Below are 14,439 nucleotides of genomic sequence, written 5' to 3' on the forward strand. Positions count from 1 at the left end.
AACCCAGAATCTACTATGTAGGAATCAACATGGATTCCGGAAACAGCGATCGTGTGAGACCCAACTCGCCTTATTTGTTCATGACACCCAGAAAATATTAGATACAGGCTCCCAGGTAGATGCTATTTTTCTTGACTTCCGGAAGGCGTTCGATACAGTTCCGCACTGTCGCCTGATAAACAAAGTAAGAGCCTACGGAATATCAGACCAGCTGTGTGGTTGGATTGAAGAGTTTTTAGCAAACAGAACACAGCATGTTGTTATCAACGGAGAGACGTCTACAGACGTTAAAGTAACCTCTGGCGTGCCACAGGGGAGTGTTATGGGACCATTGCTTTTCACAATATATATAAATGACTTAGTAGATAGTGTCGGAAGTTCCATGCGGCTTTTCGCGGATGATGCTGTAGTATACAGAGAAGTTGCTGCATTAGAAAATTGTAGCGAAATACAGGAAGATCTGCAGCGGATAGGCACTTGGTGCAGGGAGTGGCAACTGACCCTTAACATAGACAAATGTAATGTATTGCGAATACATAGAAAGAAGGATCCTTTATTGTATGATTATATGATAGCGGAACAAACACTGGTAGCAGTTACTTCTGTAAAATATCTGGGAGTATGCGTACGGAACGATTTGAAGTGGAATGATCATATAAAATTAATTGTTGGTAAGGCGGGTACCAGGTTGAGATTCATTGGGAGAGTGCTTAGAAAATGTAGTCCATCAACAAAGGAGGTGGCTTACAAAACACTCGTTCGACCTATACTTGAGTATTGCTCATCAGTGTGGGATCCGTACCAGGTCGGGTTGACGGAGGAGATAGAGAAGATCCAAAGAAGAGCGGCGCGTTTCGTCACCGGGTTATTTGGTAACCGTGATAGCGTTACGGAGATGTTTAATAAACTCAAGTGGCAGACTCTGCAAGAGAGGCGCTCTGCATCGCGGTGTAGCTTGCTCGCCAGGTTTCGAGAGGGTGCGTTTCTGGATGAGGTATCGAATATATTGCTTCCCCCTACTTATACTTCCCGAGGAGATCACGAATGTAAAATTAGAGAGATTAGAGCGCGCACGGAGGCTTTCAGGCAGTCGTTCTTCCCGCGAACCATACGCGACTGGAACAGGAAAGGGAGGTAATGACAGTGGCACGTAAAGTGCCCTCCGCCACACACCGTTGGGTGGCTTGCGGAGTATCAATGTAGATGTAGATGTAGATGTAGATATATCGTACTCATATAAATTCTTAAATTCTTATATTTTATTCATATTTTTGTTGTTCACGAAGATTTTGTGCCTTTTCTTGGATCATACCGGTCGTAGAAACATTAGAAACATAATCATCTTGGGGTTGAAGCTCTTTTCTTCCGTGTTTGCTTTAACAATACATATGTTTTTGGATAGGATCCGCCTTTAGCAAGACACAATTTTGTTTTTTAACCCAAATATGTTTCACTGCAGTTGCAGCATCTTCAGTGGGCTTTTATTTTTCATCTGTTAAAGATAAAGAGTGTTCTTTGCCGATGTATACATGTAGCTATTAGTTTTTAAACCGTAATTATAGGTATCTATAGTTATTAGTTTTTAAATCGTAATTACAGATATCTGTAATTACGATTTAAAAACTAATAGCTGCATGTTTACAAACAGCAAAGAACACTATTTATCTTTAACAATGTAAAATAAAAGCCCACTGAAGATGCTGCAACTGCAGTGAAACATGTTTAGGTTAAAAAACATAATTGTGTTTTGCTAAAGGCGACCCTATTCAAAAACATACGTATTCGAAACATAGATATTCCGAACACCTCGATCATCGTGCGAAGGCAGTTTCCCCACAATGACATTTCTTCATACGATTCTTAGTCGGGAAAGATATGTCGTTAAAATTGGTGAAGATGTCGGACACTGGAAATAATTTCGTGGCAAACCATGCACTTTTCTGAAAACGCGCTTACAACTGATTAGGACTCAAGATACACAACAGGAATTTCACCAAAAACAATTTCAAATAATTTTCTCATTCTTGTTTTTTAAATTCATTCATCTGACATAGAGTTAGCAGGTGAATGACAATATTATATCAATATATACTGGAAAACAGTCGTTTAGTAATTAGTGGATATATAAACGAAAACCAAAAATAAAAGTAGTAATCGGGTTCGAACACGGGGCGCAAAATTACTAAGCCGCGACGCTAATCACTTTGCCACCGTTTCCTCTGAGAGTATCGCTGGAAAAAGGCACATAAACTACTTGGAAAATACCTCGAAAACTTTGACCGTCGTTTTTTCAGAAACGGTCGATTATCTATTGATAAGCCGAGACACACATTCTCTTATTTTAACTCCTCTTCCACTGAGCTAAGTTTCTGGAAAATCGGGCTATGACACCTGCCGTGTTCTCTTCGTTAGTAGTAAAAATAAATGTAATGTAATTTTTTCATGTATCTCATTATTTCTGACGTCATACCTCTGGAACTGTGCCGTACAGTGGTATAGTTGTGTAGGTACATTCAACAGAATATGTGAATAGTGTCTGAAAATCGCGTTGCGAATAGATTTAGTAGCAAAGAAATAATAAATTTAAACATCATGCACAATCTGGTAGTTTTTCACGCATCTCAGCGTTTATGGCGTCATATTTCCTGAACTATGCGTGGGGTCATGATACAATTTTGTAGGTGCATTTAGCGGCTAAGTGGATACTGTCAGCAAAATTTTTGGCGAAAAGTGTAAATAGCACAAAAGTAATCAAAATAACAGTCATGCATGATGGGGCAGTTTTTAACGCATCCCATTGTTTATGACGTCATATCTTCTGAACTATGAGAGGTAGGAGGTTCTTACCCCCACAGCGACTGTTGCCTGACAGTAAGGGATATGTGTACCGACTTTGGTTGAAATTGGTCCAGTGGTTTAAGAGATGTGGAGTATAGACATACATCTATTTTCACGATACACTACTGTTTGCAAGACGTGAAATACTCAGAACCAATGGTCTGCGCGCAACTTCGCAACAAAATCGCGCGGAATTTTCGACGGCAACAACACACCAGAACTACTTCGCCACAGTGGAATAATAAAAATCGAAAACGGACGATAATGTAAAATGTATCTTGAAAATCATGTGAACAGCCGTCTGATGATGAACTTGCCAGTTCGAAACCGGTAACTGCGCTATTTGCCTAAATAAATAGCAGTATTAATAGTGGCTGGTTGCTGTTTTCTTCTTTGTAAGAATAAACCTACAAGAATGATTGGTCTCTGGGAGGTGGACCTGTCGTTCCATAACACTGCAGCTTTTTCAGGGCATGCTGCTTCAACAGCGAGGCGTACGTGGAACAAGTGGATAGAAGAAGGAATTACAAAGTACCAACAGGGTATTGGACGACACAATATGATCACAGCGCGAGATGGCGGCCATCTTATCATCTTGCGTAACAGACAGACAGCTTCATCCACAGTGTTGGTGTGACAGTGGGTCACTGCAACGGAAGTGGACAAGTCTGCATTGATGGTTCGACGCCGTCTTCTGCAGGCTGGACTGGTTGCATGCATGCAATTGCATCGGCTTCCGGTGACCAGAATCCACTAACACCGCAGACTGCGGTGTGCAAGCGAACGCCGACATTGGCGTGCTGAATGGAAAAAAGTAACGTTTCCGGGTGTGTCTTCCTTCAACTTGTCCCACAGTGATGGCCACATAATTATTCACCGCCGTCGTTGTAGACGCAATCCAGTAGACTGTATAACTGGGCGATATGGCGTACAAATGCGAAGTGTGTTGGTTGGGGTACCATTGCCTGTAACACACATCTCGCCTTTACGTCTTGAGAGCAATCTGAACAGCTGCCGCTACATTAGGGAGGTTCTACAACTAGCCCTCCTGCAGGCTTTTCCAATGCCATATTTCAGCAAGATCACACCCAGCTGCATGTGGTTAGGGATGTGCAAGCCTCCTTCAAAGAATGATGGTAGCACTGCATTCCTCGCCTTGCCCGTTCGCCTGACATGTCACCCATCGAACATGTCTGGGATACGGTCGGTCAGCAACTTTTTCCTTCAGGTCCTTCTGCAGCCACAGTTGATGTTTTGTGGACACGCTTACAAACCACATGGCAGAGTATTCCCCAGCAGCACATTCGGGCACTCTTTGATTCCACGACATGAAGTGTAGCGACTCTGATTGCAGCACGTAGTGGCGCTACTCCATACTGAATTTCGAGTCACAGTGCACATACAGGTCTGCAATGGTAATCATTTGTGTAGTGTCATGTCCCTAATCGGTGGAACAAATTTCATTGCGATGACATCTCTCGGTCTTTGTGTTTCACTTTTTCCAAACAGTAGTGTACATATGGACCATATTATACCAAGTAAAGGTGTAAAGGTGTACACTTGCTCCAGTAACTATGTCTTACTTAAAAGAATAAGGTTTTACGGACAGAGTATTGGTGTATGAATTATTTGGACTACTTTTTTTAATTTCTTTCTGCTAAAACTTAGTCATAAATACTTTCCCTTTAACTCCTCTGCTCTTTAGCTATGAGCGTTTCTTTACTGTCTGTACTGGGAAGTTGCCAGCACTACACCAATTAAAAGGAAATGGGTCACTGTTCCATTCTGATAAGTACTTGATAATCATTTCCTCTATGTTTGAGTGCAGGTGACTCATTCCTTACGTGTTACTGACCTGCTCTCTGATGTTGGTGTACGGATCTATGGGTTGAGCGATGGCCTCTGGAACGGGAACGCCCATTCGGCTGAGGAAGGCGCGGGTGAAGGCGTCGCAGCTGGTGAGCTTGAAGACGCGCCCGAACAGCTCAATTTCGCGGCCGACGTTGAAGTCGAGAATGTCGTAGAACTCGTCGCTGTGCGGCGGCGGCCGCGGGATGCGCTGTCGGTTGATGAGCGTCCCTGGAGCATTAAGTTCACGTGGCGTGAAGGTTGTTGTCAGCTTACTTACTTCGAATTCGATACATACACTCCTGGAAATTGAAATAAGAACACCGTGAATTCATTGTCCCAGGAAGGGGAAACTTTATTGACACATTCCTGGGGTCAGATACATCACATGATCACACTGACAGAACCACAGGCACATAGACACAGGCAACAGAGCATGCACAATGTCGGCACTAGTACAGTGTATATCCACCTTTCGCAGCAATGCAGGCTGCTATTCTCCCATGGAGACGATCGTAGAGATGCTGGATGTAGTCCTGTGGAACGGCTTGCCATGCCATTTCCACCTGGCGCCTCAGTTGGACCAGCGTTCGTGCCGGACGTGCAGACTGCGTGAGACGACGCTTCATCCAGTCCCAAACATGCTCAATGGGGGACAGATCCGGAGATCTTGCTGGCCAGGGTAGTTGACTTACACCTTCTAGAGCACGTTGGGTGGCACGGGATACATGCGGACGTGCACTGTCCTGTTGGAACAGCAAGTTCCCTTGCCGGTCTAGGAATGGTAGAACGATGGGTTCGATGACGGTTTGGATGTACCGTGCGCTATTCAGTGTCCCCTCGACGATCACCAGTGGTGTACGGCCAGTGTAGGAGATCGCTCCCCACACCATGATGCCGGGTGTTGGCCCTGTGTGCCTCGGTCGTATGCAGTCCTGATTGTGGCGCTCACCTGCACGGCGCCAAACACGCATACGACCATCATTGGCACCAAGGCAGAAGCGACTCTCATCGCTGAAGACGACACGTCTCCATTCGTCCCTCCATTCACGCCTGTCGCGACACCACTGGAGGCGGGCTGCACGATGTTGGGGCGTGAGCGGAAGACGGCCTAACGGTGTGCGGGACCGTAGCCCAGCTTCATGGAGACAGTTGCGAATGGTCCTCGCCGATACCCCAGGAGCAACAGTGTCCCTAATTTGCTGGGAAGTGGCGGTGCGGTCCCCTACGGCACTGCGTAGGATCCTACGGTCTTGGCGTGCATCCGTGCGTCGCTGCGGTCCGGTCCCAGGTCGACGGGCACGTGCACCTTCCGCCGACCACTGGCGACAACATCGATGTACTGTGGAGACCTCACGCCCCACGTGTTGAGCAATTCGGCGGTACGTCCACCCGGCCTCCCGCATGCCCACTATACGCCCTCGCTCAAAGTCCGTCAACTGCACATACGGTTCACGTCCACGCTGTCGCGGCAAGCTACCAGTGTTAAAGACTGCGATGGAGCTCCGTATGCCACGGCAAACTGGCTGACACTGACGGCGGCGGTGCACAAATGCTGCGCAGCTAGCGCCATTCGACGGCCAACACCGCGGTTCCTGGTGTGTCCGCTGTGCCGTGCGTGTGATCATTGCTTGTACAGCCCTCTCGCAGTGTCCGGAGCAAGTATGGTGGGTCTGACACACCGGTGTCAATGTGTTCTTTTTTCCATTTCCAGGAGTGTAGATCCATTAATCAGTTGAGCCAAATTTCAGCAGTAGAACGATTGAAATTTATTTTGATAGCCTAAATTTTTAGAGTTCAAGTATACAGGTAGGTACATTGTTATTAACTAAATTCAAGTATTCTTAAACCGGCCTTTGCTAGCAGTGTCCTCAGTCTGACTGACTTACGTTTGCTGAGGTCCACCGTCTCAAACTCTCCCATCCACACTCAAATTGTATACTTGTTTCGTCTATCTCCTTTCGTTCATCCTCCCTATATGTCCAACACACCTCAACATACCTTTCTCAAAACTCGATACTTCATTTTCTTTCATTCCACAACAATCCCTAAAATTAAAGTAATAACGTATACTTGATGTTTTAAGTCTTCATTAAACTGAAGTTACGGTGAATAAAACTCGATATCGTACTTATTAATTATATTATTTATTGATAAAATTAAATTCTGAGGTATCCATACAATTAAATCATGACACTGATAGAAACATTTATGTGAACAATGGTCTTGCATCTCCTGGAAAAGTGTGCGAAGGTCAAATTTGTATGCTGTGTGTGTGTGTGTGTGTGTGTGTGTGTGTGTGTGTGTGTGTGTGTGTATGTGTGTCTTTTTTTTTTTTTTTTTAAACGCGATTCTATGTTCTCACGAATAACTCGATTCCTCAGTTTACTCTAGATACGGTTCATGCTTGTACATGACTGTTCACTTGACTATATGTGACAATAATATTATTCCAGATGTTAAAAATCAATGTATTTTCCTTCTCCATGTCTTCCAAAGCAGACCACCAAGGCTGTGAAGTAAATGCACGTTTCTTTTTCTCCAGTATTTCTATATCATAACGAAGACGTTCAAATTTTGAGCTACAGAATTAGTTTTTTTTATATCGAGCAATTGCATTTCAAAGTTGCCATTGCCATTATTAAAAGGAGAAAAATTGAATTCCGTTACAACAGCATTAAACGTTTTCTAACAAAGGCTAATGTTGCTTTGTTATTTCTACAGTGCTGAAATCTGTTGAGAAAAAGCTTCCCTCCTATTTAAAAGTGCAAATGTCGATATCAGAATTGTTTTCTTGGCGATGTTTCAACAGGCTTCGAAAGTGAATCAAAGTTTCTCTTTCACAGTCTTAAACAAAAAGAGATAATAAATTTTCAAATGAAACAACTTGCTCTAACATTTAAAAATTCCCGTGTAGTTTACGATTTAGTCGATTTAAATGAGACGTAGTTTCTACGAAGAAATAAACTTTTTGGTTCCAGTGATCGTTCGTTAGTATCGGATAATGAAGATTGTTCCCAAGGAGAAATGCTTTAATTTTTTAAATAAGGATACGAAACGTTTCAGAACATGTCCTCTTGATGATCAATTATAAGGGGCGTTCAAAAAGAAATCAGCCGGAGGTATAATTGCAGAAACCAGTACCTGTATGTTAGAAGTACTGACCCTGGCTGTTGAGACTCTTGTCCCACTGTGACACAAGGCGGAGAATGGCTGTCTCATAAAATTTTCGGGGCTGTGATGTTAACCAGTTCCGCATGTACAGCTGGACGTCGTCGTCCGAGATGAATCGTTTGCCCCTTAGAGCCTTTTTAAGGGGACCAAAAATGGCTTAATCACAGGGAGAGAGGTCCGGACTGTATGGAGGGTGGCCGAGAACCTCCCATTTGAATTTCTGCAGGAGTGCCGCGACTGTGTTGGCTGTACGATGCTTTGCATTGCCATGGAGCAGAATGACCCAGTGGGTGAGATTGCCTGGTCTTTTTGATTTGATCGTTTGCCGAAGGGTGATCAAGGTTTGCGAGTAACGCTGGGCATTCACTGTTGTCCCGTGCCGCAAGAAGTGAATGAGTAGGGGGCCATTTGGTCAAAGAAGAACGTCAGAATAAACTTTCCTGCACTCGTGTGGATGGCTTTGGATTTTTTTGGTGGTGGTGACCCTGGAAGCTTCCATTGGAGACATTGTCGTTTTGATTCTGGTTCGAAGTGATGACACCATGACTCATCTCCAGCCACCACTCGTGCCAGGAACGCATTCCCTTCCCGAGCGTAGCGCTGCAGATGAGCAATACAGTGGACCATTCGACATGCTTCCTCGTGTGGTTGAAGACTGTGGGGCTCCCACTTGACACACACTTTGCGCATGTACAGTCGTTCCTTCATGATGGTGTGAACACTTCCGACGCTCAATCCGACCATGGCGGCTATGGCTTTCACTGTCACTCGGCGGTCCTGGGTAATCAGTGCATCCACCGTGCATCATCGGATAACGACATCGGTCCTTCCCTGAAGCGGTTGTGCCAAGCCTTAACCCTTGCAAGGGACATGCAGTGTTCGCTGTACACTTGTGACATTCGTCGATGAATGTCCGTTCCTCCTATTCCTTCCGCTGTCAGAAAACGAACAGCACCTCTCTGTTCTTATTTTGACGCCTCCATGCCACTGTTTGCAATGCGACCGGGAGCATTGGACGATTGATGCATGCTGCTGCTAGCTCTGTGTAGTCACTTGACGTGCACGTGTGCCCTCTAGCGATGGGCTGTGAGCTTCCACGGTCTGGTTGGAACCACACCTCGTTACACACCCCACGATATTACCCTCCTGTCACCGGTTTGCGCATTCCAGACTCCGGCTCGTTTCTTTTTGAAAGCCCCTTATACCTTCTTATGCAGCAGAAGAGCTATGTACTCACTCTCCATTTCAGTTAAAAACTCTTTAAATTAGCGATGATTAACAGCTTTAGTATTACGGAGTTAACAATCTTCATCATCAACTTCATGACTTTGCGAATTTCTTCTGGAAACGTGTGCACACAAAGCAATGGGAAGTAACTATCTCATGATTTTTTTTTTTTTTGAAAAGCATCAGACCTATTTTTCACGCTGGTCATACTTTTCTCCCCAACAGTTGAAACCGAGGCAATTTTATTGAGTGTTCAGGATGGACGCTCGTCGACACAATAGGGTACTGTTCAGTTCTAAAATTAAGGATTGATTAAGATCTTAGGAATGCCCCTGTGTGAACACCTGTTATGTGGGGCCCTGTGATGAAATGTACTTTATGCTTCAATACGGCGAAGATAAACATTGTGTTATTATGCTCGATGAACTCGGGAAGAGAAAGAGGTGCAGAACGTGTGTTCTAGTCGCAGTAGATGAGGAGGACCACCGTGCATCACAAGACAACGCCATTCTAAAGTGTGAAATCATGTAGCTGGCTACAGTGGGGAACACAGACTGTTCCAAACACTAGATGTTTACCTGCACTCCAAACATCATATAGACATGTCAGTACAGGCAGGCTCTGGCCAGATGGGTGGGTACAGAAACACTGTATGACATCAAATGATGTGTCAGCTGCTCTTGTATCCTTGCAGTTATTCCACACTAGGCTCCCTTGCGTGTGGTCGGCCGGCAACCTATTGAGCATCCAGTTACTGACATGGGGGCCACTCCTAATGGCGACAGCTCTTTGCAGACAAAGAGGCTGATGGACTTAGTGTGATGTGGTGTCAGTTCTACAATCAAAAAAATTGTTCAAATGGCTCTTAGCACTATAGGACTTAACATCTATGTTCATCAGTCCCCCTAGAACTTAGAACTACTTAAACCTAACTAACCTAAGGACATCACACAACACCCAGTCATCACGAGGAGTTCTACAATCCCCTGGCATGGCACAACATGGTGATTACATAATTATGATAATGCACATCTCTCTCGATCCTATCTACTACATAACATAGACAAGTATTTGACAATCATATATGTTACACCGTGTATTGAATCACATTATTTTTCTTTCTTTTCTTTTTTCATGATATATGAGATATATGTAAACTGAATGAACTATAAACCAAGCACACCGCAAAAGGAGTTGCTTTTTGGCAAGGATAATGTTTTGATACATCGTTAAATTTCTGTATGAAACAAAGTAAGAAATTCGCTCTTCAATTTATTAATTCATGTATCTTCACCCCTTTCTTTCGGGAAGTGGTAGCGTACGGATGTATGTTTGGATCTGTCGTACCAGCATTGTAAGAAATGTGTATTTTCACCGTTCATTAAAAGTATTATAAAAAGTTATTAGTGCTTCTAATTTATAGAATTCCTTGCCATTTTCTAGATTCTAAGTTTTCATGGTAGTTTATTCTCCGAAAGGTAACTGGCATAGAAGTGCATAGTTTCACGGCGATATGTACTAACAAAGGTTTCTCCATATGGTGAAAATTTCAACCAGACGGACGTTGTTGCGATGGGAGCCCATTAGCTCCAGTTGTAGCCAATCTGTTCATGCAGTACTTTGATAACATCGCCATGGACACGGTTCCTGAAAAGCCTAGTTGTTTCTATCGTTACGTCGCCGACACGTTCGTGGTCTGGTCTCATGGACGTGAAAAGCTGGTAGAATTCTTGGACCACATCAACAACATCCATGACAACATCAATTTCACGATGGAGATAGAGACAGATGGTGCGTTGCCATTCCTTAATGTCCTCGTCCGCAGCAAAGCAAATGGGTGTCTCAGCCACAGCGTTTACCGGAAACCCACCCACACAAACTGATATCTGCACGCTACCAGCTATACTATCCTTCGGAGAAAAGTTCTGTTCGGAGGATCTTAGTGCATCGAGCCGAAACCGTCTCATACTCTGAAAAGTTTCAGACGGAACAGAGCCACATGCGGAAAGTATTCGAGGAAAACGGCTACAACAACCACCAGATTTCGCAAACTATCTTTCCGAAAATACGTAAGCAGAAAGACTCCAAGAAAGACTTTAAGAAGTTCGCGTTCTTGCCGTTCTGTGGTTCAATAACAGGAAAGATAAGCTGGCTCCTAAAGAGGCATAAAGTCGATTTGTTCTTCAGGGCTCCAGCAAAAATTCGACAACTCTTGAGGCCTGTGAAATACGACGTAGGCCTCAGAACGCCAGGAGTATATAAAATACCATGTGGATGTGGACGGTTCTATATCGGCCAGACTGTGCGTACCATTGAAGAGCGCTATGTAGAACACGAGAGATGTTCTTGACGACGGTACCCAGAGAAATCAGCGGTAGCAGAGCATGCATTAGGAAACGGTTATCGTGTTGCATTCAAAAATGGTTCAAATGGCTCTGAGCACTATGGGACTGAACTGCTGTGGTCATCAGTCCCCTAGAACTTAGAACTACTTAAACCTAACTAACCTAAGGACATCACATACACCCATGCCCGAGGCAGGATTCGAACCTGCGACCGTAGCAACAGCGCGGCTCCGGACTGGAGCGCCTAGACCCGAACGGCCACCGCGGCCGGCGTGTTGCATTCGACGAGACATCTATTATCACACGGACTAACAGTTTTTGGGATAGCATAATAAAAGAAGCGATCGAAATAAAAATTTGTGACAACACGCTCAATAAAGGCGGCGGCCTGCAGCTAAGCACAGCGCGGGACCCGGCCATCGGACGGTTGAAGCGGGCGCAGCGGCCGCAACACGCAAACATTACCATATATGGTGCCGGAGCGGGTACCAGTGACGTCACAGAAGTCAGCGCGGCTATATAAGGATGGCAGCAGCAACAAGAAGATAACACCACTTGACAACGGCCGAGGAGTACTCGGCCGAAAGCTGGTGCATTTTAAACCACTTGACGCGACTGGAAGCCTGAGAAACCTTTATTAGGTAACTGGCCTATGACAAAATGTAAATGCTTCTATTTAAGTGTATTTTGAGGGGAAGCGTCATGACTCTCACTGGATCCGCTCCTGTGAGACAGGTCCTCATACTTCAGCGACCACCAGGAGCGAGCTTGTTCACACAAAGACTTCACTTGCCAAACAGTCAGAGCAAGCTGACACAAGACTCCAAGTTTATTGGCAATGTGCATCAAGACATCCCAGTACTAGAGAGACCGATTGTGAGAGAAGCAAAAATGTCTCTGCACATCGGTAAGTTAGCACCACTTGTAGAGAGCGATGTTATGCTGGAAACACTCTGGCCTCTTTCCACAGCTCGTGAGTGATATGCGGCTCTTTGGCCCACTGAGTGTGGCTCTTCAAAAAAAAAAAAAGTAGTTAAAGAGTTACCGCTGTCTGTCAAAACAGTGAAAGTTACAACTATCAAAATATCTTCTAATATAACCAACCAGCAAGTCAAAGATTTTAAAGTGGTTTCTGCTTTATCGACAGCAGTTGTCAAGTCTTTTAATATAAATAATACAGTGCAAGTTTCACTTTTGTATAATTTATTTCATCTACAAGTTCTAAACAAAACCTTTTGTGATTAAATCCACAAAATAGTGAAACACATAGGGAGGGTATAGCAAATGCTGTATTTGGGGGCTTAGGTGCCCAGGGGAGAACCTTGTCGTCTTGGAACACAGCATCACCATAGGGGAACGAACATTGTACTGTGGGATGGACCAGACTAGCCAAAATTATCACATAATCACACAATCCTTGACAGTAATGACGCCTTGCAGAATAACCATGGGGCACATGGAATACCACGATGTGGCTGCCTGGATCATCACTGAACCTCCGCAATGTTTCTCTCCTGGGACGTAAACTCAGCCATAATTGGAAATACTGTGCAACAAGGCTCATCCAACCAAATGATTTTCTTCTATTGCTCCACAGCCCAAGTTTTATGGCTCTGGCATCACATTTACCTCCGACGGACATTCGCATCACAGATTTATGCTTTTGAATTCTAGCTTGCCCTGTAGTTCCCTGTTTATGGAGTTCCAGTCGTGTGGTTTTGGTGCTGGTAGGTTTCGTGAGTGCAACACGCAGTTCTGTAGTGACTTTTGCAGCAGTTGTCCTTTTTCTTTTCGTCACAATTTCCTTCAATAACCGTCGGTCACAAACACTCAGTACACACTTTCGTACACAATGCGACTTAGCAGATGACGTTTTTCAGCTTTCCTTGTGCGCGGTATAAATTTTCGAAATAGTGGCTCTAGAAACACCAAACACTTTGTCTATCTTGGTTATGGAAGCACCATCATATGAGTACCAAGAATTTACCCACGTTCGAAGTCACTTAGCTCCAGCATAATGCACTCATAACTACACAGAGCACTGTGTGGTCATGACTGACATTTGCAATGTTTTGTCCATCATCTTGGATCGCTATCTTGGATTCTGACATGATACAGGCTGTATTGGTAAGCGGCTGGTGCTATCTTAGATTGATACATTGCATTCTGGCGTCGTACAGACTGTCTTAGCATGCAAAGGTCCCGTTTTTGGATCGCCATTTTAGACTCTGACGTCATACAAACTGTTCTTGAATTTCATACCAACAGAAAAATGCACTATCTTGGATTTCCTCCCGATTTATAGTCAAGACAACAGTCCTATTCCTGAGTGAAATCGTAAGGAGAGAGGGGGGAGCCAACATGTAAAACAATTGGGTTGTTTTGAATTTCTCTGAATTTTTTGAATTTTACACCATTTTATACACAGGTCATTGTCAGAGAGGGAGGAAGCTGGCAACAATGCACAATATCATCGATGTCGTCATTGGAGGTGGGACAGAGTGGTGGTAGTTCCCTTTGTTTCAGAACCCGCACAGCTATACTTCTATCTGAAGTCCCTGTCAATGCATGGAGCAGGTTGGCCACCTACCTTGCCCCAGCGATCGAACTCACACAGCTGTACCACTCATATCAGTCAAATGCACGGTCAATTATTGTTTTAAACGGTTTCCCAATGATTCTGATTTCTTGCCAAGTTAATACCATGATGACAAAAGACAGACATGACACCTGATGAGTTACAGCACGTTATTAGGACGCAATAAATTTCAGCTAGTAATGGCGAATACACTGTTCAAAAATCAAAAGAGGAGGACATATATTTGGAAAAGATCTGGACACAAAAGTAGATACCAACTGGGAGAAATCATGCTCAGACAGACATTCCGAATCTTATACTGGATCATAAGGTGTATCCAGGAGCATATACAGTACCAACTCACAATTTAGTAATGATGAAAGGCAGACTGAAGTTCAAGAGTATCGTCCAGGATGAATCAATGTGGCA

General features: G+C 44.2%; 1 protein-coding gene across 1 annotated transcript in view; it reads right to left on the reverse strand.

Moving 5' to 3' along the window:
* The window catches only part of LOC126456692 (EF-hand domain-containing family member C2-like), a 238,752-nt gene that overhangs the window by 129,013 nt on the left and 95,300 nt on the right, over positions 1-14,439 (reverse strand). Inside the window, exon 4 of the mRNA XM_050092431.1 lies at positions 4,694-4,917. Within this exon, the coding sequence (XP_049948388.1) occupies positions 4,694-4,917 (224 nt within the window). The remainder of the gene's footprint in view (positions 1-4,693; positions 4,918-14,439) is intronic.

The sequence above is a fragment of the Schistocerca serialis genome, chromosome 2 (genome assembly GCF_023864345.2).
Source record: "Schistocerca serialis cubense isolate TAMUIC-IGC-003099 chromosome 2, iqSchSeri2.2, whole genome shotgun sequence".
Lineage (NCBI taxonomy): Eukaryota > Metazoa > Arthropoda > Insecta > Orthoptera > Acrididae > Schistocerca > Schistocerca serialis.